Source organism: Phyllostomus discolor, chromosome 4, assembly GCF_004126475.2.
Source record: "Phyllostomus discolor isolate MPI-MPIP mPhyDis1 chromosome 4, mPhyDis1.pri.v3, whole genome shotgun sequence".
Lineage (NCBI taxonomy): Eukaryota > Metazoa > Chordata > Mammalia > Chiroptera > Phyllostomidae > Phyllostomus > Phyllostomus discolor.
In genome coordinates this window covers 111,529,786-111,555,559 of record NC_040906.2, presented here as the reverse complement: position 1 = coordinate 111,555,559, position 25,774 = coordinate 111,529,786, and the positions used below count along the sequence as shown (strand labels likewise).

At 38.9% G+C, this 25,774-nt stretch overlaps 1 protein-coding gene across 2 annotated transcripts in view; it reads left to right on the top strand.

The window, feature by feature from the left end:
• BTBD9 (BTB domain containing 9) overlaps positions 1 to 25,774 on the top strand; it is a 458,630-nt gene that overhangs the window by 315,958 nt on the left and 116,898 nt on the right. For both annotated transcript variants that reach the window (XM_028509172.2, XM_036024064.1), the window contains exon 8: positions 19,820 to 20,009. In XM_028509172.2, the coding sequence (XP_028364973.1) occupies positions 19,820 to 20,009 (190 nt within the window). The remainder of the gene's footprint in view (positions 1 to 19,819; positions 20,010 to 25,774) is intronic.

The window sequence follows — 25,774 nt, the reverse complement described above, 5'->3', positions numbered from 1 at the left end:
ATAATGACAGGAAATGGCCGTTGGTGAGGTTGTTTTCCATGAAGCTGTGATGAAATCAACTAAAATGGTAATAAAATGGAGTGTAAAAGTGAGGGACTCAGGTGAGATGTAAAAGTGCAGAAGGTGTTAGAATGTTTGAATTAGAATCTGCAGGAAATGATTCTGTAAAATATTAAATATGAATTGATTGAATTCTCAGTTCAGAACTGTCAGCGGTGCGGGCAGATCCCGTGGTTGTGGGAGGTGGGCTCCTCCACATCCCAGCTGGGCAGCTACCATTTTGCTGAAGGCCAGAGAAGCCAGCTGAAAGAGAAGTGGTCTTTGTTGGGAAATGATAGTTTAGGAAAGAGTTTAGAGCCCTATTTCCTTCCTTCTTGCTCAAAACCAAGGAACCATTCACCCCAGGAGCATCATCCTGCTTTTTTCCAGTGATCCTTTGATGAATTAATGTTCAGTCAGTGTCTGTTATAAAAAATTGGAAGCACACCTTAGTAAAGCACACCTCAGTAAAACATCAGTGAGCTGTGGAAGCACACTAAAATATATATCATGGGATATTTTTATAATACAGAAATAACTTTCATACTGATACCATATTCCAAATGTCAAATCTATTTTCCTCTTGCCACCACTGCTGCTACCACCTGCACTGTTGTCATGCCTGTCTTCTCAGCAGTGTCCCTGCACCCTCTCAGGCCTTCTCATTGTTCTCCACACTCCTACCGGAACATTCCTTTGCTCAAAATCACTCAGAGCCATTCCTTTGCTCTTAGGATAAAGTTCAAAATCTTCACCGTGGCCTGCAAGGTCCTGCATAATCTGGCCAGCATAATTGCTTCATCTTGTGCCAGTCCCCACCTAACTTCCTACATTCAGGCCTTGAGCCTTCCTCCTATTTCCCAAATAGGAAGCCTTCTTCCTATTTCCCTGTTTCTCTGACCACAGGGCCTTTGCACTACCATCTTTGGAACACCCCCTTACCCTGTCCTCATTCTTACCCTCACCTTATACCCCACTCCCTTTATCTAGGTAATCTCCTATTGATCCTTTAAATTTCAGCTTAAATGTTACTTCTTAAGAAAAGTTTACCTAAGTCTTACCCCAATTTAGGTAAAGTTTCTTTGTATGTTGCTAATAGATCTGGGATTTTCCCTCAAAGCATTTAGTTTCATTTGTACTGCTGTATTCCCAACACATGGATCCTTACAATCAGTAAATATTTACTAGATTGGATGGATGGATGGATGGATGGATGGATGGATGGATGGAATGATGGAATGATGTTTTGCATTCTGAGGACCAGAAGGTCAACTAAGATTCTCATTCCCACTCTACTGCTGATTTGTAGCATAATACATAAGACGCAATCTCTCTGAGCCTCAGATTTCTGTTATAAAATGAAAAAACTAACCTAACGATCTGGGATTTTTTTTGTTTGTTTTTAAACAAGTATCCTTTGGGTGTAGATAACTGTGTTAATCAGATACCTCGGGTCATAATCCATCATCCTCTGTGGATCAAGCAGGACTTCTCTCTCATTTATATTTCCTCTTCTCTGAACCCAGCCCCTGTTGCCTTCGCCTAGACACCATCTCTAGTGTGTTTGATCAGATCCTTAATATGCACACATTTGTCAAATCTGTAATTTTGGGGTTTGCATATGTGTTTTAATTTTCAAAATGTTTTTATACATTCTTTTTCATACCATTCTCATCCAATATTATGTTTTAAGCCCTCTTAAAACATAATAAACATTGCTCCTCAATGTTACTTAGTATTCTATCAGATAATTACAAATTTATTATTAGCAAATTTATATAGTCCTTACTATCTGCCAGACACTGTTCTAAGCCCTTTACATAAAATCATTTAACCCTCACAACAGTTGTAGGGTACATATTGTTCTGACTTGTTTTATTCATTCATTGCCCTGGTGATGGATACCAGATACCAGATACTGTTGTCTCCAGCTCTCAGAAACAATACTACAATGAATTTCCTCGTATCTCTCTCCTTTGCCACGCATGTGAGAATTTCTTTGGGACCTGTACTCAAAAGTATGGCCCCTGAGTGCTGAAGCACAGTCTTTAACTTTGCTCCATGCTTCCAGATCACCTTCCTGCGTGGCTGTGCCAGTTCACACTGTCACCCCGGGAATGCGAGAGAGCACTTCCCTCCCGTGCCCTCACCCACCCTTCTGCACTTCATCTCAGCCACGAAATAGCGTCACAGTGTTTTAATTTGCATCTCTGAGGCCTAGTGAGTTTCTTACACGGCTGCTGCCGCCACCCAGTACTGGCCACCACCATCTCCTCACTGCTGCCAAGGTCTGTCTCCTCACGGGTCTCGTATCCTCTCTGGTCCTTCCCATGGTTCTCCAGACCCCAGCCAGAGGCATCACGTTGGAATACTGTTTTATTCAGAATCACTTAGAGGCTTTTTTTTTTTCTTTAATCCACTGAAATGATAGATGGTCTGATGATAGCTCATACTTGCATTCCTAGGATAAGTGCTGTTGGACATGATGTATATTCTAAATAAGTATTGAGTTTGGTTGGCTAATATTTATTTTAGAATGTTTATACCTGTTTTCCTAAAGAAAATAGGCCTATAAATTTATTTTCTTGACCCATCTCTAAGTTATTTTACAACCAAAGTTACATTACAATGACTTGAGCGGCTTTCCTTCTTTTTTTTTGTTTTCTGGATCAATGTGTAATAAGATATAAATTATCTACTCCTTGAAATAAGTGTTTCTCAAGGTTTCTTTCTAACTGTAAATTTGATGACTTGATGAGCTACTGTGAGTCTCTCACCAGTGCTTCACTGGCTGTCTGGATTAGCCAAGCCGATTCACATACATGCAAGATCTGATGATGTCAGAGGGAATTAACCTACTACAGGCACAAAATGCCCTTTTTCCATCATGTGCCCATTGATGGCTGTAGATAGGAATTCCTTAGTCAGCCTGAATCCATTTTTGACCACTCATTTGTTTTACTGAATTTTAGCCACATAAATTTTGGTTTAAAAATTGTGTGTAATGTATTCATTGTAAAGGGTCTTCCTGGCCTCACTCCCACCCCAGCTGATTTTCTAGACTCTCCTTTCCTTCCATATAAAAATACACTGCCTTTTTTATTCCTATTTGTTCCCTTCTTCCTCACTGTACTCTTCTCCTTCCTGCTGTTGGATTTTTATGGCTCTAGAGGAGAATTGGGTTTATTGAGCCTAAAGAGAGAAATTGCATAGTTTTCTGAGTACAGCAAGGAAGAGAGTTAGGTTTGGATGGGGTGGGGGGAAGGGGTGGGGAGAAAATGCAGACAACTGTAATTGAACAACAATAAAATAATTTAAAAAATAAAAATATAAAAGAGAGAAAAATTACCAGAGGGGTGGTTTATCCAAGGTCAGAGTAATGGGTAGCAGAGTGAGGGGGTTGGTATTTACCAATTTGGCAAGTGACAGGAAAGAAACGTTTAGGATGGTGCAGAGTCTCATGATGGAGAGATTCTGGAGCAGACACAGGGTGCAGGTGTCAGCACCTGGTGGTTTTCGAGAACTTGGGCCATGCACACTCTTGTCAGGTAACTGCTTCAATAAGCTTTGCTTCATCCTCAAATCTCACTGTCAAAGCTAAAATGAAATCAGAACTCATGGCATTGCTATTCAGATATCTTCCATTTTTCTCAGTACATATTACTTTAAACCACAACAGTACTTTTCACACCATGTTGTTTTTATTTGTTATTTGGCTGAGGACAGAGTGCACACAGAGAAGATAATTCCTTAGACAGTGCCTGCCTGGCACACACAGTCCATATAATGGCAGTTAAGCTGTGATCCAGAGACTGACAAACAAGCTATAAAATTTAAAAGCTAGGATTTCTTGTGGCAGATCGGTTATAATAATTTTAATTCTCAGTATTTTATATATGTGACATTTCATATGATAAACAATTAACCACCTGCTTTTGACATTTGAAAGTTAGTGTGGAGAGAGTCATAAAACAGGCACTGTAAACATCACCTCCCACAGTGAAGTGGTAAATGGCCATCGGCCTCCAGAAGGGTAAGACCTAATTATTCCTCACAGTGCACTCTGTACCTTTTTACTACCAGTTTGGGTTTTATTGTCTTTGATAAACAAGATAATTGATATAAATGAATGCTGTCCTTTAAAATGGGTCCCCAATTGCAGATCTTCATGCTGGAGGTATAATTTTCCTCATGGCACATTACCGTTTGTCTTTAAATGGGTAGGGTGTTTGGTTAATCTCCTTTCCACAAGAAGGCATTAGGCGAGTTGCTTTTTATCAGAGCTGATAAAAACATTGGGTGTAACCAGGACACAGGAAGAAATGACTAATGGTCACATTAATGAGCAAGAGCATGTGGATTCGTACCTGGGAGGTTTCAAGTTGGGAATGCAAGAAAACTCCTTTGGAGATAAAAGGGAGATGCAGTCCTCCTTGGGAAGAGGACAAAGGCAGTGCCTGCGAAGAGGGAGGTCCAGCCTCGCTCAGCTCTCCCTCCTGCCTCCCAGCCCCAGGTCTTACCACCTGGGATGCCGACTTTGCTACACTGACTGACTTATAGGTTGATGATCTTAAACAAGGAAGTCCTGATGTGCTTTATTCCGCACCCCCTTTTTTTGGTGGCAAAGGACTGAGGCTTTGCAAAACTAACATTTTGTTCCATAAATTAATACTCAGCTTTCTTGATTCTCTGTTTGAAGGCTCTCTTTGGGAAATGTCAAGGGCCAGGCAAGAGGCCGGTGAGTTTGCACCCTGCCTGGAAGTCTGGGATAAGACCCTTGTCAGTCTGCTTTGCAGAACCCGTTTCTCTTCATGCATAAAGTACAACAGGGAAGAAGGAATGAGAAAGAAAGTGGCAGATGCTCAGGAGAGATCATGAAATGGTGGAGCCGTGGCTTCTCTTAGGGAGATGTTGTGCAACCAATCGCTCAGAGTCATGGTGGTTTAAAAAAGTAATAATCAATAATCACTTATTAATCTAGGGCATGCTAATATTTAGCTTTAAAAACTAATTTAAACTCATGGCAAGGAAAACCATGGTAAAATGAGATTTTTCCCAGGACAGTTCTCTTTGGCAGTGTTATCACACAGCCTTTCAAAGGCGCAGCATGCTAAGGGTAGTTTGCTGTCCAGTTTAATGTCATCCCTTCACCGAAGGGATGGGATGCCTCCCTCCCCCTCTCCCGCTCTTGAAAGGTTAGCCTTTCTTCAGAATAGTACAGGTTTTTCCAGCAACATCTGTCAACTTGGCAACGAGCACACCCTAAGGAAATTATGAACATTTGAAGACCATCTAAATACTGTAGGGAATCTTTTATTTCCCCTTTCTCCCTGCTCCCCCACCTGCCTTCCCCTGAGGAGAGTGGGGCAGCCACATGGCATTTACCACTGTCATTCTCACTGACAAATTATAAGCCCATTTGTTTCTGTGATTTTTTAAATGTTTCGATTTCTCACTCATGAAACCCAGAGCAGTGACTGTCCTAGAAAGCAGGCTGTGGACGGACAGATCTCTTTGTTTAATGAAAAGAGACCTGTAGTCACCATACTGTTAGCACAAAGAAGCTTCTTTGCTCTAATGATTTGGATCATCTTGATCTGATTCAGTGGGTCAGAAATTGCTGTCCCCAGCAAATATCGACCAGAAGGAACTGCTTTCTTGGTTATTCTGAAACTGCCAGCTGCATATTACACTAGCAGGTGCTAATAGTTTTTTTGCAGGTCAGTCGAATTGTTATTGGTTCTTCTTTCTCTTGCCCCCAATCCTTTTATAATTACAAGGTGGCTCATGGGAATAGAAGTGTCCTTGCTTGTATAATACCCAGATTCCTGAAACGCTTATCCTATCTGCCCATTCCACATGGGGCAAAATCTGGCTCTTCATGGCTGGGAAGTACTAAGCCTGGGTCTTGCCTTTGAGAATGTCAAGATGCTTTTATAAACATCATCTAATATATTCTGTCAATGTTCATAAGAGTATAGAGAGAAGAAGGGATTATTCTCTTTAGAGGCAAAGAGACAGTCCAGAGTGGTTAAATGTCCTCCTTGAGATGGCCTAGGAATCCATTTACAGAACCAAGGTTAGTCTTCGGGTGTCTGCTCTCTAGTCTATTGCCTTGTGCAGTGGGTCAGAGCTGAAGGTGGGCAGGAGAGCAGCCAGCCCCCCTCTCAGAATTAAAGTGTGTAGATATGATACAGAGAGAGCTACGCCTCAGAAATAAGATGCTTCTTAACAGGAAGATATGAAATATTTATAATAAAGTTCCATTTAAAATTATCATTTTTCATTTCCCAAAACACTGTGTTAAGCCATTAAAAGAATGATTAATTGAAAGTAGTAGCAAAAGGCTGTTTTTAAATTACCTTTTATTGTATTTTAGGTAAGACTTTTTTCATCACATACTATAAATTTACTGGAAAACATAACATGATTCTATTTTCTCAATCTAGATTGACTTTGGTCTCCAGAAGGTAGTATAAACTGTGTGTTTTGCTGTTTTGTTTTGTTTTGTTTTTTTTTTCCAGATAACTATTTTATTTAGAGGTGAGAAGAGAGTTGTTCCAGGTTATTTAGGAGACCCTGACTGTCAGTCTTTGAAGCTGGGGAGCCAGATTCCCCAGGGACCCTGAAGTGTACCCCCCACCCCCACCCTTAGAGAAGCATTATCACCTCAGTCTCACCTCCCCACAGCCCTGGGCTGGTCCCTCAGGCTAAAACTGTGAGAGTGCCCAGGAAGCAAGCTTTTCCCGTGGGCATCCTCTGTGGTTTGATTACTGAATGTCAGTTCTGAGAGCCCAATATTCAGATGTTGAGAATCACCTGTATGTTTCTGCTAAATTCCAGCCTTGCTCCCTTGAGATTCTCAGAGATTCGTTCTCACGGTTCAGTCCAGGATGCTTTGTGGGCACTAAAATGTGCAAGGATTTGGCATCATCTCTAGCCTTTTTCTCTCTTCCTACAAAAGCTGTGGCAGGAATGTTCTGCCAAAGAGGGATTGTTTGGGCATGCTTGTCACAGATCCTACTGGGACACTTTCGGTGCAATGTATGGGGCTTCACTTAATGTTTGAACAGCTCACTACCAATACTACTTTCAGTAAAAACTCAAATTTTATAGTTATTGATGCACATTAAAGAAATATCATTCAAGATGTTAATACTGAAGAGTTACTCATTATCCCAGAATCATTCCAACTTAAAATTGTCTGAACCAGATCCATCGTTCTGCTTAAAATAAAAAAAGAAAAGCTACTACTTTATGAAAGGGATCTTTTTTTTTTTTAAATAAAAAAACTTCTTTACAAAAAAGTATTAAGCAAACCACCACGTCTTTTGTGAGGCTTTTAAAAAACCTTTTGTACATCCTTTGTTCTATGCTCAGCAGGACGAGAAGTATTCCCCCAAGCTGTGGTGACATCTCCAATCCCAAGTCACAGAATTGTTGTGGCCTGACAAGACCTTTCAAAAGTAGTGGAATAAAAATAACTGTTGATTTCAACATCTTTTAGGAGATAAAGAAAAATAAATCCATATAAAACTCTTAGGATACAGAAAATGTTACCCTTTACATTATAACTTTTAAAAAATTTTTGAGATAATTTTCAAAACCTGTAAAACCAATTTCAATAACTCTTTGTATGTTAGGTATTTATCCCCATCCCCATCCACCTGAATAACTTGTCCCTATGTAGGTGGCAGATGTAGACTCTCTTTCTCTGACAGATTATATCCAGAGAGAAGGAAAAAAAAAAAACAAAAAACACCTCAATGAGACATTGCCTATTAGTTCAAACACAGAGTTGGATGTTTTGAGTATATTTTTCCTTACACCTGGAAATGCTTTTGTCCTAAATTTATAGGCCTCACGAACAAAGTGAATCCCTCTTTGATAAACTACGGTGGTTACTTCTGTTAAAAGTCTGATGCTTGATTCTTTAAGGCAGCAATTTTCAACCTTTTTCATCTCGTGGCACGCATAAACTAATGACTAAAATTATGTTTTTTACCTGTATGACAAAAAAATGGGTATAGTTTTGATTCATTCACACCAGATGGCTACTGTTGCATTGACTATTGTCATTTTTTTATTTGACAATAAAATAGGGAAATGAGGTCATTGCCCCTGACTAAACAGTCAATATTGCATGTTTGTAAAAATTTTTGCAGCACACCGGTGTGCCTCTTGCAGTGCACTGTTTGGAAATCACTGCTTTAAGGTCTTTTTGAATTGAAGGTTCTCACAGCTAAAACCTCCTGCCTTCAAACTACACAGAAAAGAGTAGACCTCTTAAGGAGTTAGTTCTGGGCCTTGCTTCCTTGCTTTTCTTCAAAGGCTCAAGGGTAAGAAGAGAGAATTCACTGATCCTGGTGAACTTGTACATGAAATGCCCTGGCCACACCCCACTTCACCTTTGCCCCTGGCAATAACTACCTCTGATTTCTCACCTTCGTTGTGTAGAAAAAGGCCATTTCCTCTGAAGTGTTTGGAGCTATAGCTTTATAAAAGTTAAAAAGGTTTACTATTTGAGGTTGGAGGTGGAGCACATGGGAAGTCTGGAAAAGTGATACTACTTTCTATCATGGGCTAAATAGAGTCGAGCACGATTGTCCAAGCCCTGATAATCAATATCAAGATATGCTGTGATTTGGGCAACCTTGGTGATATCAGAATTAGAGCTAGAACAGAAATGATGAGAACACTAAGATTCATACTAATTAAAATAGGTAAAATGAAAAGAAAGAAAAAGGAAAGGGCTCAGAGTAATGGGACTCTAGCACTCAAAGGCGTGGTCTGTCTTCTTCCTATGGGCTTCCCCTGCAGGAATGGAGAGGTGCTCCTGACTGCATCCTTGAAATGGGGCTAGGAAGCAGCCTTCTCACAGAGCTGGGAACTGGGGAAATTTGGGGAAGGAACAGGGAAGGAAAAGTTTGCAAGATTTTTCTTCAGCAGGGTGATGTAATATGTGATTGAAAAGTGATTTTTTTAACCTGATAGATAAAACTAAAAATTAATGTAACTTAGTGCCAGTGTTTGTAGAATACATTTTTGTAGCTTTTGATAGTTTCCAAGAAAGATGAGCTTGTGCTCTAATTCCCTATTGTTCTTTTACAGCTGTTCAGACATAACAGCTGTGGGTGTTTCTTCCTTTAGACTACTCGACAGAGGGGGGATTGCAGTTGGGTTGGAAGCTTGCCTGGTCAGCAGTAAGTTCCCATGTAGGCCTGGTGATAGGCCCCTAGGGTGAATCCCTGTTTGAAAACAAAGTGTGGGTCTGTAGGAGAATATATCTGTGTGACCTTCAGCTGGTAGCCCTAGTTGTCTTGTTGAAAGAAATACCTTGTATCTCTGAAAATCATGGCAGTAGAGAAGAATTTATGCTGAAGCTGTTAAGTACTTGTTTGCTGCATGAACCACTGTGCAGTTAGAAACCACTGTATAATGACAACAAGCAGGCAGTAGTAAGGAAGCCCAGCACGAGCAGGGTTTTGAAGGTGATGGTCCTCTGCAAGTGCTAAGTGCTATTTCATTTTTAAAAAATTTCATGGAGTTTGTTTTCCCCACCTCTCAAAGGTGATCTCTGGAGACAGTTAAATAACATGTCAATCTTATCTTTAAATATAGCCTTTAAATACTGCCTTTTAAAAATGTGTCAGTCCTGAATTAAATTTACTGGGGAGCTGTTGGCCACCCCCAGTGCTGCGTAAGAATGGAGAACAGTGAAAATGTTTTCAGATCACTTTTTCTGCAGTTCCCCACAGTCTGAGTCATCCTAACATCCATATACTCACAAAATGTGTACACTTTGTTAATATGCAACTTTTGCATTCAGAAGCAGCAAATTTAATTTGTTTGAGCAGAATTGCTGTGTGCACAGAGGGGGAAAAGTAATTTGCACCCAGGCAGTTCCCCTTTGCCTTTTGCTCATAGCACAGGCTATTGTGATAGGTGTGTAACTGAAGGGCAGCAGAGAGACACCAGAAAGAGACAGACACAAGATGCTGAATTTGAGCAGTATGGTTTTGTAAACAAAGTGACACAGATTGGGGCAGAAATTCCAGTGGGATAAGGGGGAAACAGGAAGACTGGAAATACAGCAAAAAGCGGAGTCCTATCCAGATGGTGTTTTTAATAAAGTTATCAGACGCATATGAAAGACAGTAATGAACATTCAAATGGGGTGTGGTCCAGCCCCTTTGGGAAGAAAACCAGTATGACACCTTCTGTGCATTGCAGTCAGAATCACTCTAATTTTTCGCTGTGAAGAAGACCATAGAGTTTATTCAGACTATTGAGTAATTAACAGGCACTCCAACTAGGCAGGCTGAGGTTTGTGTTTCTAGGAAGATAAATTAATAAGAGAATTACTTACTGCTGAAATGGAGGGATTGGCCTCTGTGTGTCAGCGAACCCAGCAGTGACAGTTTGGACAGACCTGTTCTGCGAAAACTCCCGTCCCGTGACTATGGCTCGCCCCTCAGGCACCACACTGTTATATACATCCCTCCTCTCCTGGCTGAACTCCCCAAAATGGTTTCTTCATCACAGGATATTTCAGTCTAGCATGAGCAACCAAACTTTCCATATGCAAGGTAAACCATTAGAGGAGAAGTTGGAAAAGCCGAGGGTGTGTGTAATGCTTCTAGGGCAGCCCTCCCTCAGTGGGCATAGCAGTTTTCTTTCTAATGTTTAGGTCAAGACCCAAAGATTGATTATACTTTACTTTTTAAGAGAATTTTCACTGAGAAAGCAATTTTTTTCTGCTTTATTCAGTAACTTTTAGATTTTTTATCTTTGCTAAGGAACTATGTTAAGCAAGGTTAAGTACCAGAGCCTACATATGCATCCTTTTCCAGCTCTGATTCATTCATTCAGCAAATATTTACTTCATCGCTACTATACACTAGGCACTGTTTCTTGGCAGTTAGGAGTACAGCAGTGAAGAAGAGAAATAAAAGTTCCTGCCCTTAGGAAACTCACATACTGAATCTGATTATCAGGTTAGGTCAGGTTGAAGTGCTGATTTGCATATTAAGAATTGGATTGGTATGCTCCTGGAGTGATGGTCTCATCTTGGTGGTTATTTACAGGAGGTTCTTACACACTGGGTTTGTGCTCAAATCCCTGTCCTCTTCCTTCCGCCTGTTGGCATCATTTGGTCATTTTGCTGTTCATTTGCTGATTATCAAAAAAATAGACATGAGAATTAGGAAAAATGGTAGTCTTTTGATTTGTATCTTATGAAGTAGACAGTTGTTTATCAGGTTGCTAGTAGAGTTCTAGCAAAAGTTATTTCTTAGAAGGAAATGTTGGACTTGGGGTAGATTTCACTGATAAAGTCCATCTCTATGTGTGTATGTTGAAATGTGTCTATTGGGTACACTTTGTATACCCAAATTTTGACTAATAAATATTAATTAATAAGGATATAAGTGATTATGTCAAAATCAAAGTAGAAATCATGGGATGCTATTCTCCAGGACCCTGACATAGGATTCCTTGTTAAGAAGGCAAAAGTATTTAATTTAGCACATATATTAGACCACCTCAAGATTCCAGAGGGTCAGAATGTGATGTTACTAAAGTAGTTTTGCTTAGAGAATATGTTAGAGACTAAAAGAATATTCTTTAATAAACCCACTTCGTCAAGGAACAAGTATAAATGGCCCATGGACAAAGCCAAAGGGGGGAAGGAGTGAGGGTGGGAGTGGGGGTGGGTGGGGCAGGGAAAAGTGGTGGTGGGAAAATAGAGACAACCGTACTTGAAAAACAATTAAAAAATATATATATATAATGTTTTACACACACGTAAAAATAAACCCACTTATGTGTCTATAGGAAAGGAGTGCTGAGTACTTACCTTAGACTTGTTTTCCCAGAGACCTTGGAACTACATCTCCTATGATTTTGTGATAGTCCCTGATGCTGCCATACTAATTGGCCATTAGTTAAAATCAGATTATCTAGGAATAAAATTGTGAAGCTGTAACATAGGGTAGGTGGAAATTGACAAATTCAGGGAGTGTCAGCAAAGATAACTGGTAAGACCTAATGGATGCTACAGAGGATATCTGTTCAAAGTCATCATAAAAGGTTTTATTTTCTCAGAGGCTTGCCATCATTCTGGTTTTCGTAACAACAGTGTTAAAATGTGTGAGACTGTTTTAAAAATATTCCATATGCTAGCCCTGGCTGGCGTAGCTTAGTGGATTGAGTGCAGGCTGCAAACCAAAGTGTCGCAGGTTCGATTCCCAGTCAGGGTACATGCCTGGGTTGTAGGCCATGACCCCAGCAACTGCACATTGATGTTTCTCTCTCTCTCTATCTCCCTCCCTTCCCTCTCTAAAAATAAATAAAATAAAATCTTTAAAAAATGTTAAAAAGAAAGAGAGACTCTTTTAAAAAAATTCCATATGCTGGAAAGAATGTAAGGAACATATATGTAAAGTTTGGAAGCCAGGAACACACTTATGTTCACTACCCAACTTTAGAAATGAAACACTACTAAACCTTCAAAGCGCTTTTGTGTATCCTTCCCCCTTTTACATTCCCACTATCTTCCTATCTGGAGGTAACTATTCCTCTGAATTTTAGTGTTTACCATTTTCTAGCTTTTCTTTCTAAGTTCACCACATAGGTATGTGTCACTACACAGTAAAAATGGAAACATACTCTAGTATTTTTCTGACTTGCATTTCTTAAACAGCTTTCTATGTGAAATTGAGCTTTGATACATGCACATAGCTCTAGTTCATTCATTTTAAGTGCTGTGGAGTTTTTGTTTAGTAGTGAAGTTTTAATAATTCAGTGGACAGCTTAGACATACCTAAGGAAAATTTTAAGAAATTACCCAGAATGCTTCAAAAAAGAGGTAAAGAAGGGAAAAAATGAAAAGAAGTTTAAGAAACATGGAGGATGAAATGAAAAGTTCCAACAGAGGTCTAAAAGGAGTTCTAAAGAAGGAAAAAACAGAAAATGAGAGAGAATCAATACCCAAACAAATAATGGCCAAACTTACCCATACTTGATAAAGTCATAAATGGTCATATTCAGTCCTGAGCAGGATAAATTTAATCTACATCTAGGTACAATGTAGTAAAGTTGCAAAACACCAAAACCAAAGAGAAAGCCTTTCTATATTAACTGTAGAGAAACTAACAATTGTAGTAGAAGGTAGCAGACTCGAACAGACATAACAGTAGAAGCCAGCAGACTGTGGAGTAATGTCTTCAAAGTGCTGAGGGAAAAAACAGCTTTTAACATAGAATTTTTATACCCAATTAACCTATTTTATGAGAATGGTGGCAAAATACACTTTTAAACAAAGACTGCTGAATACTAATGACATGAAATGTGTCTTAGAAAGAAGGAAGTTGAGCCAAGAAGAAAGGACTGTATAAAAAAGTAATGGTGAACAAATTGGCGAATGTGAATAAATACGTTTTGACTGGATGAAATAATATTAATTGATATACAGAATATAAAGCAAGGTGGAACTAAAATGTTAAATAATAATAAGCTAGAAGGCAGGTGATGTGTATTAAAAACTGTTAAGGTCTTTTATATTGTTCAGGAAAAGGGCATCTGTGAATTTTAATTTTAGGCATTGTTAAGTGTAGTTTGCATCCTAAAATTTAGTAAGAGTAGAAATATGTAACTTTCAAATCAAATCAATAGAAATATCTGATGAGGATGTAAGGGAAACTGTCACTCCATTAGAAAACAGGACCCAAGTACATGGAGAGGTGGGGAACCAGCAAGAAAAAACTTGTAAATAGAAAGTAAAAGTCAATCCAAAGATATCAGTAATAACAATTAATGTAAGTCATATAAATCTGCCAGTTAAAAAAACACTCACCTTTTTAAAAAATCTAGTTTTATGTTATTTACAGGAGCCCAGAAAAACAGAAAGTAGAACAATACTAAGGAAATAGTAGCCAGAAAAAGGTATTATAAGTTATGTGACGTCTTACCATGTAGACTCTAGAACAAAGGCATTATTAAGGATAAAGAATAATACTACAAATGGTAAAAGGTTCAGTCCACCAGGAAGATATTCTTCTAAAAGGATACATGTGAAATGGTATAGTCTCAAAATATATAAAGGAAAAATTGACAAAATTATAAGGAGAAATTAACAAATCTATAGCTAATAGTGGGAGATTTTAACAAACATATCTCAATAATTAATAAGGATATAAGTGATTTGAACAATACAATTAATACATGTTGTATAATAGATATATATAGAACCATATATCTCCCAAATAAGAGACTACACATTCTCTTCAGGCACACATATATTATCAATAAGAATTAACCATGTTCTAGGCCACAAAGCAAGTCTCAACAAATTCTACAAAATCAGTACCATACAGACCACACTATTTTTTATCCACATTGCAATGTAATTAAAATCTGTAACAAAAAGCTAACTTGAAAAATTATATTTGGAAAATTAAATTTTAGGAAGATAGAAACATACTTGTAAGTAATTCAAATTTACTAAGTAAAAAATCAAAGGGGGTCAAAGAAAAAATCATAATGAACTTAGAAAATATTTAGAAGTGGTCAATTTTTTTTTATTAATCCACACCCAAGGACATTTTTTTCATTGCTTTTAGAGAGAGAGGAAGGGAGAGAAGAAAGGAGAGAAAGAAACATCAGTGTGAGAGGGAAGCATTGATTGGTTGCCTCCCATGTGCTCTGGGTCTGGGATCAGTGGCTGGACCCAGGATAGCACACATCCCAGCATACACCCGCTCCAGGACTGGGATGGAACCCACAACCTAGGAATATGCCCCAAGTGGGAATTGAACCCACAAACTTTTGGTTACAGGGTGACACTCCAGCGAACTAAGCCATACTGATAAGGCAGAAGTGATCAACTTTTAAAATACTACAATACCAGACAAACCCAAACCGAGGGACATTCTATACAATACTGACCAGTAGTACCCTTCAAAATACTATTATGTCAAAACTTAAAAATAAAGACAAATCAGGACTTAGAAGTAAAATATTGTCTTTAGTAGCCCTGGCTGGCGTAGCTCAGTGGATTGAGCGCGGGCTGCGAACCAAAGTGTCGCAGGTTCGATTCCCAGTCAGGGTACATGCCTGGGTTGCGGGCCATGACCCCCATCAACCGCACAGTGATGTTTCTCTCTCTCTCTCTATCTCCCTCCCTTCCCTCTCTAAAAATAAATAAATAAAATCTTTAAAAAAATTGTCTTTAAACATATGTATTAGAAGAGAAGAAAGATTAATGACTTAGTATTCACTTCAAGTAGTTAAAAAATAGAGTAATTGCAAAGGAATAGAAGGAAGAAATAATAAAAATTTACTGAAGTAGGAAATAAAGAATCAATAAAACCATAAGTTGGTTCTTTGAAAACACTAATAAAGTAGACAAACCTGTATAGGATTGATCAAAAAAAAAAGAAAAGAAAAGATACAAATAAAAATATTTGGATAAAAAGAAGACATACTGTGAACATTTTTATAAGCTAGCGTATTTAAAAGCTTTAAAGGAAAATTTTCCTAAAAGGGCCAAGAATATTCAAGATAATTTACAAAAAAAAAAAAAGATGAGGAGAGTAGTGAGATGTTCATTTTATCAGATTTTAAGATTACTATAAAATTACAGTAATTAAAACAGCATCATACAGGCACAGGGCTAGGCAAATCAGTGAAATAAACTGCACATCTTAAAAAGAGCCGCAAATATATATGAAGTTTATATATGAGTAAGCAACATAAATTGGGGTGGGGATGGACTGTCCATTAAACGGTGCTGGGGAAATTGACTAACCTTATGAGTAAAAAATAAAAGTAGATTTCTATTTCACAGCATATCAAAAATCCTAAATAAACTCAGTAACCAAATGTAAAAAGCAAAATTAGAGAACTTTTAGAAGAAAATATAGGAAAATATTTTTATTAATAAAAATAAATTCAGGGTAGGGGAGAATTTATAAATAAAAGGAAAGCACGAATCATAAAGGAAAATATTAAATATTTCAACTCAGTATATTAACCAGCAAAACAGTAGCATTCTGCAAATCAGTTAGAAAGACAATAAAAAAAAAACAGACAAAAGATGGTTTACAGATGAGAAGTGGAGAATGATTTAAGAGGGAGAAAAAAGAGAAAAATATTTTATCTAACAGAAACACAAAAATTTAAACCACACTGAGATACCATGTCACACTCATCTGTCTAATATTACCAGGAGATGATAAGGAGGAGCACTAAGTGGAGCATATAAATTTTCCAACCACTTAGGTGAATAATTTGGCAAATGGAAGGTTAACTCATAGCCATGAGTGTAAATACAAATATATACATATATATATGTATTACTTGAAGAAACCCTTACCCATGTACACAAGATAACACTTTTGTTTATAATCACAAAGACAAGAATGATAACAACCTGAATGTCCCTTAGCAGGAGACTAGATATATAAATGCTTGTATATTTACACATTGAAATATTTTAAATACTTTACTCTAGAATGAACTAGATTTATCTCTTATATATTCCTTCATCCTGGTTTAATGTTTGTGGTAAATGTTAATATTGTTCACAGACATTCCCTTTCTTCTCCTGGGCACACAGCAGGGTTACCCTTTCCCACTTCCTTTGAATTTAGATAAGGGCCTGTGACTTACCTTACTCAACCAAATGGAAGCCAAATGTGTGTTGCTTTGGAGGAACAGTTTTAAAAGCCAGTAGCTCACTCTCTTCTCACTGCTACTGTGATGGAGGAACCGCATATTAATGGTATGAGAGGCACCCAAAACCTCTCTTTGTTTGTGAGAGGCACCCAAAGCCTCTCGCAGCTGGGTGCCTGAGTGGTACAGTGCGCACAGCCACTAAGCTGATTGTCATTGAACACATCGAGAAGGCCAAGAAGAAACATGTGCTATGTTAAGCTCTGAGAGAGTGGGAGCTGTTACTGTAGCCCAAGTTACCTACAGTATTATTTTATATTTCAGCTCAATTTACTGTGCATCTTGTGTCCCTTCCTTAAATTCTCTCTTCCAAATCACAGAATACTTCCTCTTTTCCATGAGACACAGCCAGGACTTAGCCTCTAAATGTAGTCTTTCATCTGTCTCTTTCGAAAGTCATGAGAAGCTTCTCTCTGTGCCTCTTCTCCATCAGGAAACTGTCCTAACAGGTTATTTCATCAGTGTTTTTGCTTTTTGCTTTGGAGTTAAGCTTCACAGTTGAGAGATTCATCATCAGAAAATCTGTCCTGTCTTCCTTCCCCCTTCCCTTCCTCCCTTTATCTGTGGATGGCTGCCCTCATCTGCTGAGAACAGAGCCATTAGAGAAGGTCTGTGAGATGAGGGCTCAAGTGCAGGCGTGCCCAACTTTGGGAAAGAAATGCATTGCATAAAGATACATGTAAGGTTATTTTCTCAGCATCATTACAAAGTTAGAAATATTTTGGTGCAGTGGTAATACTGCTCACTCTCTCTTTTTTTCAAAGAGTATAATATTGTACTGAAAAGTACAGTATGCTAAGGTATGTCCAGAAAGCATCCAGCCAAATAAATATAAAAAGTAGAGACATTTATTGAAGAAGGTACAAGATACAAGAAACATGTACATAGGACAATGATGTCTCAGTCCCCTTCAAAGCAGGCATCTTGGGACCTCACACAGTTTTTCCAGTTGCCATCAGCTTCCTCGTTGTATTTTCCTGAATCTCATCAATGGTCTGAAATCTCTTCCCTTTCTGGAAAAGCCAGAAGTCTCAGGGTGCCAAATCTGGGCTGGAGTGGGGCTGAGTCACCTGGGTGATTTGAGATTTCACAAAAAAAAAACTCTGCACGAGATGTGATGCATGAGTGGGTGCGTTGTTGTGATAAAGCTGCCAATCACCAGTTGCCCACAGCTGCAACCTTCAAATCATCTGAATAGTTTCCGTGGAGCAATGTTCAAGCTTAACCCAAAATGTGATGCAAATTCATTACTCTACTTAGTCATCTTGAATGCAATGGCCACACAGTATACATGCTCACTCAACAGGGACTACCACCCCCACTGACTAGTACAGTGAAGTCATCATTGTTCACACATGTGCATTCCAGTCCACTCTCCTTAGCTGCCATGTTACATCCACGTCATGCAAACTGTTCTTGTTATATTAATAATGGCTGGAGTTTTTCTGGACAGACCTAATGACAAACTTTATTTTTTCCCTGATCACTTTTAAAATTAATGTAAAATAAACTACAGATCTTGAATGTGAGTAGCTAGGGTTAATTGTAGATTCAGGTTAAATAACCTAAATGTCTGAAGGAAAAATCCAGTGCTAGTAAATGTACAGAAAATGTCCCAGGGATGTAAAAGTTCCTGACCTTCTACCATTCTCTGCTTAGTGTTCAGAAAATCTATGTTATTTTTGAACAGCTATCATTTTGTGGAAGCCCTTGATTTTTATAAATGAATAGGTTGATATGGCTTTCACATACAGAGAGAAACCCAGGATCAAAACAGCTAGGATCATGTAGGAGAGGAGGATAGGTGAAGGTCGAAGAGGGTGTAAGTGGGATAAATAATAATGGAACAAATACAATAAAATATAAATGAATGAATGAGTGAGTGAATGAATGAATAGAGCCAATGTTTGAAACTACAGCAATTTGCGAACAAAGAGAAGAGCATGTGTACTAAAATGCATGGCATAGTGCTGGCTGGTATGGCTCAGTGGATTGAGTGCCAGCCTGCAAACCAAAGGGTCTCCAGTTTGATTTCCAGTCAGGGCACATGCCTGGGTTGCAGGCCAGATCCCCAGGAGAGGGCGTGTGAGGCAAACACACATGGATGTTTCTCTTTCTTTCTCCCCCCACCTTCCCCTCTCTCTAAAAATAATTAAATAAAATCTTTAAAAAAGAAAATAAAATGCATGAAATAGTAAACAAAAAAGAGAACTGAATCATGGCTGAGGGCAATTGTATATTTTGAAAAGGGATTGGTGCCATGCCTGGATAACTTTCCTGCTTTACAAATTCTAAAATAGTAAATACAGATACACACACCTGTGTGTGTGTGTGTGTGTGTGTGTGTGTGTAATCTTTCTATAAACAAATGTTTAAATGTAATAAGTACAGTTGAGAGAATACTGATAAAGCAAGTACCATGTACCTACCACCTAGCTTAAGAACAGAACGAGACCAGTATTTTTCAAGTCCCTCCAAGACTTTACCTCCCCCTTCCTAGACGAATTATCCTAAATTTTGTACAATAATTGCCTGGATTTCATTTTTAGTTTTACATTTATGTATGTGTCTCTAAACAAAATATATTTTTACGTTTGCCTTTTTAAAAACTTTGTATAAATGAACTCATACTGTTTTTTTCTGTGCCTTGCTTTTTTGTTGTTGTTCAACATTATGTTTTTTGATTCATCTGTTTGTATACAGCTATGGTTTGTTAATCTCAATTACTGTGTAGTTTTCCATTGTAGTAATATTTTGCAATGTTTTTGTTCATTTTATATTTGGGGGGGCATTATGTTTCTTTATAAAGAAATTCTTTAGGGTTAATTGCTACATGTAGTTGGTTTATTCCAACCTTAGGTTCAACTGGTTTTTTTTTTTTTGCTATTTGGCATGGCAAATGTGTTCATATACTGGGATAATCAAGATGTTTTAGTCTTCCTTTTATCATTGATTTGAGATAGATATTAATTTTTTTTTATTGAACACTATTGGGATACATTTGACTTCTCTCATCTTCATGCTGAATCTCGTGTTGGATTGACAGTTCCTACAGAGAATGTTGCAACAATTGCTGATTGTGCCAGTGTGATTGAAGGAGTCAGTCGGAGCCGAAATGCCTTGCTAAATGGGGACACCAAGAATTATGATTGGGATTCTGGCTACACATGTCATCAGCTAGGGAGTGGTGCGATTGTGGTTCAGCTGGCACAGCCGTACATGATTGGGTCAATACGGTAAGAAGATTCTTTTTCATTCATCACTTTTAAAATTGGAGATATGTGTGCAAATGATATTTTTGGACAGTGATGGTCCCAATACCTTCAGTGAAAACACTCCTCTGTTCTTTGCTCTAAATTATCAAGTAAAGGTGGGAAAGGGGGAACAAAGGGATTTAAAGTGCTTGTTTGGATTCTCTGGTGGGGAGATGCACCAAAATTAGACTTGTGGAGAAACTAGAATAGAGGCCTCTCCCTGAGTTTATATTGGTTAGGGACTTACAGTATAATGTCAAGGCAGGTTATATAGAATCAGAAATCATTTGCAACTTTAATAAATTACATAGGAACCGAGTAGAACTAGATAGGAGACCTCTTTCTAAAAAGTCTTTGTAATGATCTTCATGTCTGGTTTTTAGTTGTTTTAATTTTGTTTTAAAAAGGGAACTTTAACTCAATATTGCTTGATTTATAGGGTCATATAATTTTAAAGTGTGAGACTGGCGACATCCCCTAGAGAATATACTTTCAGCTAAGAGAGCCATCTGGGTCTTGAGTAGGCTGCCTTTATTTTTTTTAATGTTCTAAGAAGCTCTCTGAAAGACTGACTAATGGTATATGTATATGATGTATATGTATAGTATTAGATAAGATGTTTTACATTATATCTTAGCTGCCATGGTTAGAGATGGTGGTGGGATATGGCTGCCTTCCCCTCATCACGCTCCACCACATTTGCTGTGTTGTTTCCTGTTCTCATTTTGAAGTCAGTATATATAAAAAGAGAAATAGCACAGAAAAATGAGGTAGTAGGATCCTAATAGGCAAAGGTTAATTCATGTTTAGGCTAATAACCAAGAAGCTTATTGCTGCTTGTCAGTTCCTGGAAGTACCCTGACGAGTGATGGTGGATTTCTTGGAGAATTCAGACTGTGGATTTCTTCACTTAAATTGTCTACTATTTTCATAAAGGGCTTATATAGTCTGAGTACCATAGACAACAAATCGCAGGTAGAAGAGTCTGAAGTTTATACTGCCCACCAGACAGTCCACTTTGTGCTTAGGAAGGGGGGAGAGTCAAGCCACAATCAGTCTGGGCAAACTACCAGTACAAATAAACTTCCGTCACATAGCAATCAACAGTCCCTCCTTCCTTTTTCTCAGCTGCATGCATTAACTGAAGTAAGTATTCATAAGCCATCTATTTTATAAACCATTCTAGAATTTTTGTCATAGATGGTGCAAAGCTTATCTGAATATTTCTTATTGCAATCTATCCCTCTTCACTTAAAAAATCTGGGAAACAGTTGTCCTTCTCTTGTCACTGGCACTCTTTATAGTCTCCACAATTTCTTGAAGATTACCAATCGTGTCTCTGAGATTACATCTGCAATTTCTTTCAGCAGGCTTGTGGTGTAACTCATCTGAGCCAGGAGACCTGAAATCATTTAAATTGACTAGATACTCTTTTTCTTTCACTTCACCTATTTGGGGCTTCAATTTTCTTTTTATTATGTTTGTTCTGCCATTTCTAATTTAAAGACTGGTCTTCTTGCCAATGAAGATGTAAGCAAACTGGCAGCTTAGCAGCTCTGCTCACTCTCTTTTAATGTCCCTTGCATTCTATCTGCTTGCCTGGGACCCCGTCCCCTTCCCCCACCTAACAATGTTCCATGTGCATCTCAGTTCAGGAATGGATTCCGTTATCCTTCCTTTCCCCTGTTCGAGTTGTCTCATACCATGATTCCCTGTCTTATTCTGTGATGCCACCCCTCTATCCATCACCTGAGCCAAAAACATGGGAATCTTTCTAAATTTATTCCCTTCCCTCCCCTCTTCCCCTCAACCAGTCATCTGTAAAGTTCTGTCAATACCATTCCTTCCTGTCTCACAGATCCTTTCCTCTTCTCCATCCCACTGCCATCACCAGAGTTGCACCTGTGTAGTTTTTCCTCTCTGCCTGGTCTTCAGACTTTCACCTAGCCCTTCCTTCCCCACCAGTAACTGTCTCCCACCTGTTACCACAAATCTGATACAGTCATGCCCCTTCCTGAGAAGATAGATTCATGCCTACTATTTGCCTTCAGGGGAAAGTTCAGACAAAAGCACTTAAAAATCACCTGACTTGATTTCTGTCTGCATAGCCTGGCTCATGTTTCTCCACCCACCCTATACCTACTCCTTCTCAGCCTATCCAGCCACTTGCAGTTTTGCACGTGTATCACCTCTGCTACCCTCATGCCTTCAACTCTTTGAACATGCTGTTCTCATTGCTTGTGACTCACACTACTTTCTCATCACCCTCTTTTTACCTGGCTCTTATTCCCCCTTGAAGACTCCACTCCTTTGGGAATGCTTCTTGAACCTTCCATCATCTCCTGGGCTGATTTAGACACTCCTCTTCAGTGATTTCTTACATTTCTTACACTCCGTATATATTTCCTACAAGAGCATATGTCATATGTGTGTCACTGTTTACTTGCTGCCTCTTCCCAGCCTCACCTGATACACAAAGCCTGTGGCAACTCAGAATGAACATCCCTTGTCAGATGAGGTAGTCTGTCAAGTCAGAAGGGGAAATTACAGTGAGTGCAGCAGGAGATCTAGAATTTTAGATTCAACAGGGCCTCATGAGGTCTTTGCCAAAGTGACACCTTAGAGACAAATAGGCTGCACGTGTGACAAGGCTACCTCAGACTCTAGCTCTAGTCAAAGCATCAGAGAGGTTGAATCTGACTCCAGAAAAAAGGTGCGATTAGGGCTTAAGGCAAGAGAGAACAGTGCCCATTTGTTTTTCTTTAAATGTGGAATTAAAATTGTTTCTTCAATTTTCTTTCCCTGACTCAGAGGAGGGCATAGGGGCATGAGCAAAACCAAAGGCAGAATTGTGTATCAGGACAGTGTGAAGCCTCCAACTTCCTTCAGCCCTGCTGTTGTTTCTGCAGTGAGAAAATCCATGCAATTGAAGCCCTATGTAACTGGCTGAGCGCTCAAAGAGACACGTCTCTGTGAAACTCACATTATGTTGTCAGGGACTGCATTTGCCTCTTCTGTGACATTATTAAGAATAAAGGGAGAGGGATTTCTTAACCGCCAGTGCCTGTGGATGATGCTGGATATCTTGGCAGGCCATGGTTAGCGGCAGCTGATGCGCCCAGATAGATGTTTATTGATAGGAAAGTAGATCAGTGGCACTTCTTCGGGGGATGGGTAATTGACCAATGACAGGCTGATTAGTCAGTGACATTTGACCTACAGTTTCTATTGCTTCTGATGACTGACTTGCTTTCCTAGTCACTGTATTGGAAGAAGCCCAGTGATTCTGAATCAACACCTGAGGGACAGCATTACAAAGATGAGTGACTTAATACTTTCTCCATCTAAAAGGGAGACCTGGCAATCTAGAAAACTCTTGGTACACTGGCTTTAAAGTTTCAGATTTCCTTGTAGATGATGACTACAAAGGCAAAGGTCTCAAATGCAAATTATTTCCATCACTTCATCTTTATTCCCATGAGAAGACATAATTATTTTGTGGACAAAAAAGTATTTGTTTTCATTTCTATCATTTCCATCTACAGAAACCATTTCCTCCTTTCTTGGGAGTTTCTTCTGTAGCTGGATAGGCAAGCAGAGCCTTATTTCAGTCAGCAGAAACCTACTCCTGCTAGTGCATCTGGTACCAGTTCCCTTGTCTATCCTGGAGAGGCTGACCTTGAAATATGATCTCTGACTATCTCCACCTTTCCCTGTTTTCTTTAATTCATTCAACGAACCATTGTTGAGTCTTTTCCTATGCTCCAGGCACTGTTCTAAGCACTGGAATACAGCACTGGATAAAGAAAACAACCATCAATGATTAAAATAAAATAAAAAAAAAGAAAAAGAAAACAATCATCAAACTGACATTAAATGTCAGTTCTTATGGAACTGACATTTTTATGGGGAGATAAACAATAAACAAATACTACATGTAATGTGTCAGTTATTCACAAGTGTTATGAGGGAATCAGGAGGGAGGACTAGAGGATGGAGACAGTACAGTTTTAGATTTAGAAAAGCAAGCCATCTGGGGACTTGGGGACAAACATCACAGGCAGAGTACTAAGGCCCTGAGGGGGCAACACCTCTGGCAGTTTTCAGGAGCCTCAAGGAGGCCATTGTGGCTGGAGCAGAGTAAGAGGCAAGCAGAGAGAGGTCACTTGGAGAGAAGAAAGCCCCCCAGATGCTTTGTTGCTGTTTCTGTAATCAGTCACCAGTTCCCAAACCATGGCACCCACCTCCATGACCCCTGTCCCAGTATTTCACTAGCACAAGTAGAGGAGAGTTTTTTTTATTGAGGAGAAGGGCAGGGCTGGGGGCCATCATGCCTTTAGAAGCACCTTCCTTGCTTCTGACCTGCCTTTATCCAACTGGCTCCTACAAAAGAAACAGTAGGAGGCATCCTAGTCCTTACAGTCTAACTGGAAGCTTTCTCCCCATCCTTTGTGTTTCTCTTTCCCAGCAGCCAGAGCAGACAGCACAACTGGGAAATAGAGTTTGCCTTTGTTTTTGCTAGGTTCACAGGCACAGCCAAACTTACTCATTTTATTTGAGAGAGAAAGGGAGAAATTGCCTGGAATGTGCCATAATAATGGGTAACTGAGTACTAATTATATCAGCTTCATGCCATTTAAAAAACATTAAAATTTAAATAACAGGAAATTTTCAGGGGCCTGACCACATAAAAACACCAGGGTAGAGTCATAATAACCAACCAGATCTACCTAATGTCTTAGTTTATAGCCCCTCTGTCACCTTGGTTTAAGACTTATTATCTTTCACTTACTAATCATGATATTCTTTTATGTGTTTTCAGGTTAGTATGAGAAATCACATATGGCATACATTAAGTACACCTCTCACCCAGTCTTTTTTAGCCAATAAATGGAGCACTTTGTTGAAACCGTAATTATAAGATAGTCAATTAAGTTAACAATTTTTGCATGAGCTTGAAAGTGATGGTTCTGTAATTGATATGTGCAATGCTGTAAGTAAAATACCCATAATGCTTTAACTAACAAACCTAATTTTAAGTAAGCAGGCTGCCCAAAGACAAGCAGCACAGGGGATCTGCCAAATAAACCCAGAACCTCTCGGGGTGCCATGAGGACTAAGGAGTTAATGACACAAAAAGATTTTGAGATCCTCAGTTGGAAAATGTTAGATGAATATAATGTTAGGACAAAATGGTCCTAGCCCAAAGTATGTTCTCGATATTCATAATCTCTTTAGTCTGTGGGGGGAGGTAAGGCTCTTCTTGTTTTGCAGTAGGAAAAGCCAGTTCTATTTATAAAAGTTAATCTAGCACACAATGTCTGAACCGCAGATCAGTTTATGTTTTGCAGTTATTAAACTTAGAATGAAACAATAACAAGTTGATTCTTAAAAAAAAACTTAGATGTGCCACTGTAGTCCTTACTCACCCCAGCATATTTTTCTTTCTCTGTGAGTTGTCAGCCGGGGCCTGGTTCAGCTGCCCTCTCACTATTGTGTGACTACTACCAGCTCCGGATGATCTGTTCAGTTTGTAAATTCCTGAGACCCTTTTTGACTGCTATTTTCCCTTCATCCCACTGCTTACCACCCTGCCAAACTACTGCTCATCCACTTCTTGCCCAAAGGCTAGGCATGGAAGAGAAAAAGGAGAGGAATCGTATACATTCCATTTTGTTTTCTATTTAATGGCTCTAAACGAAGGCTTAGTCAATAAGGCTGGAGAGAGGAATCAAAGCTAATGACTC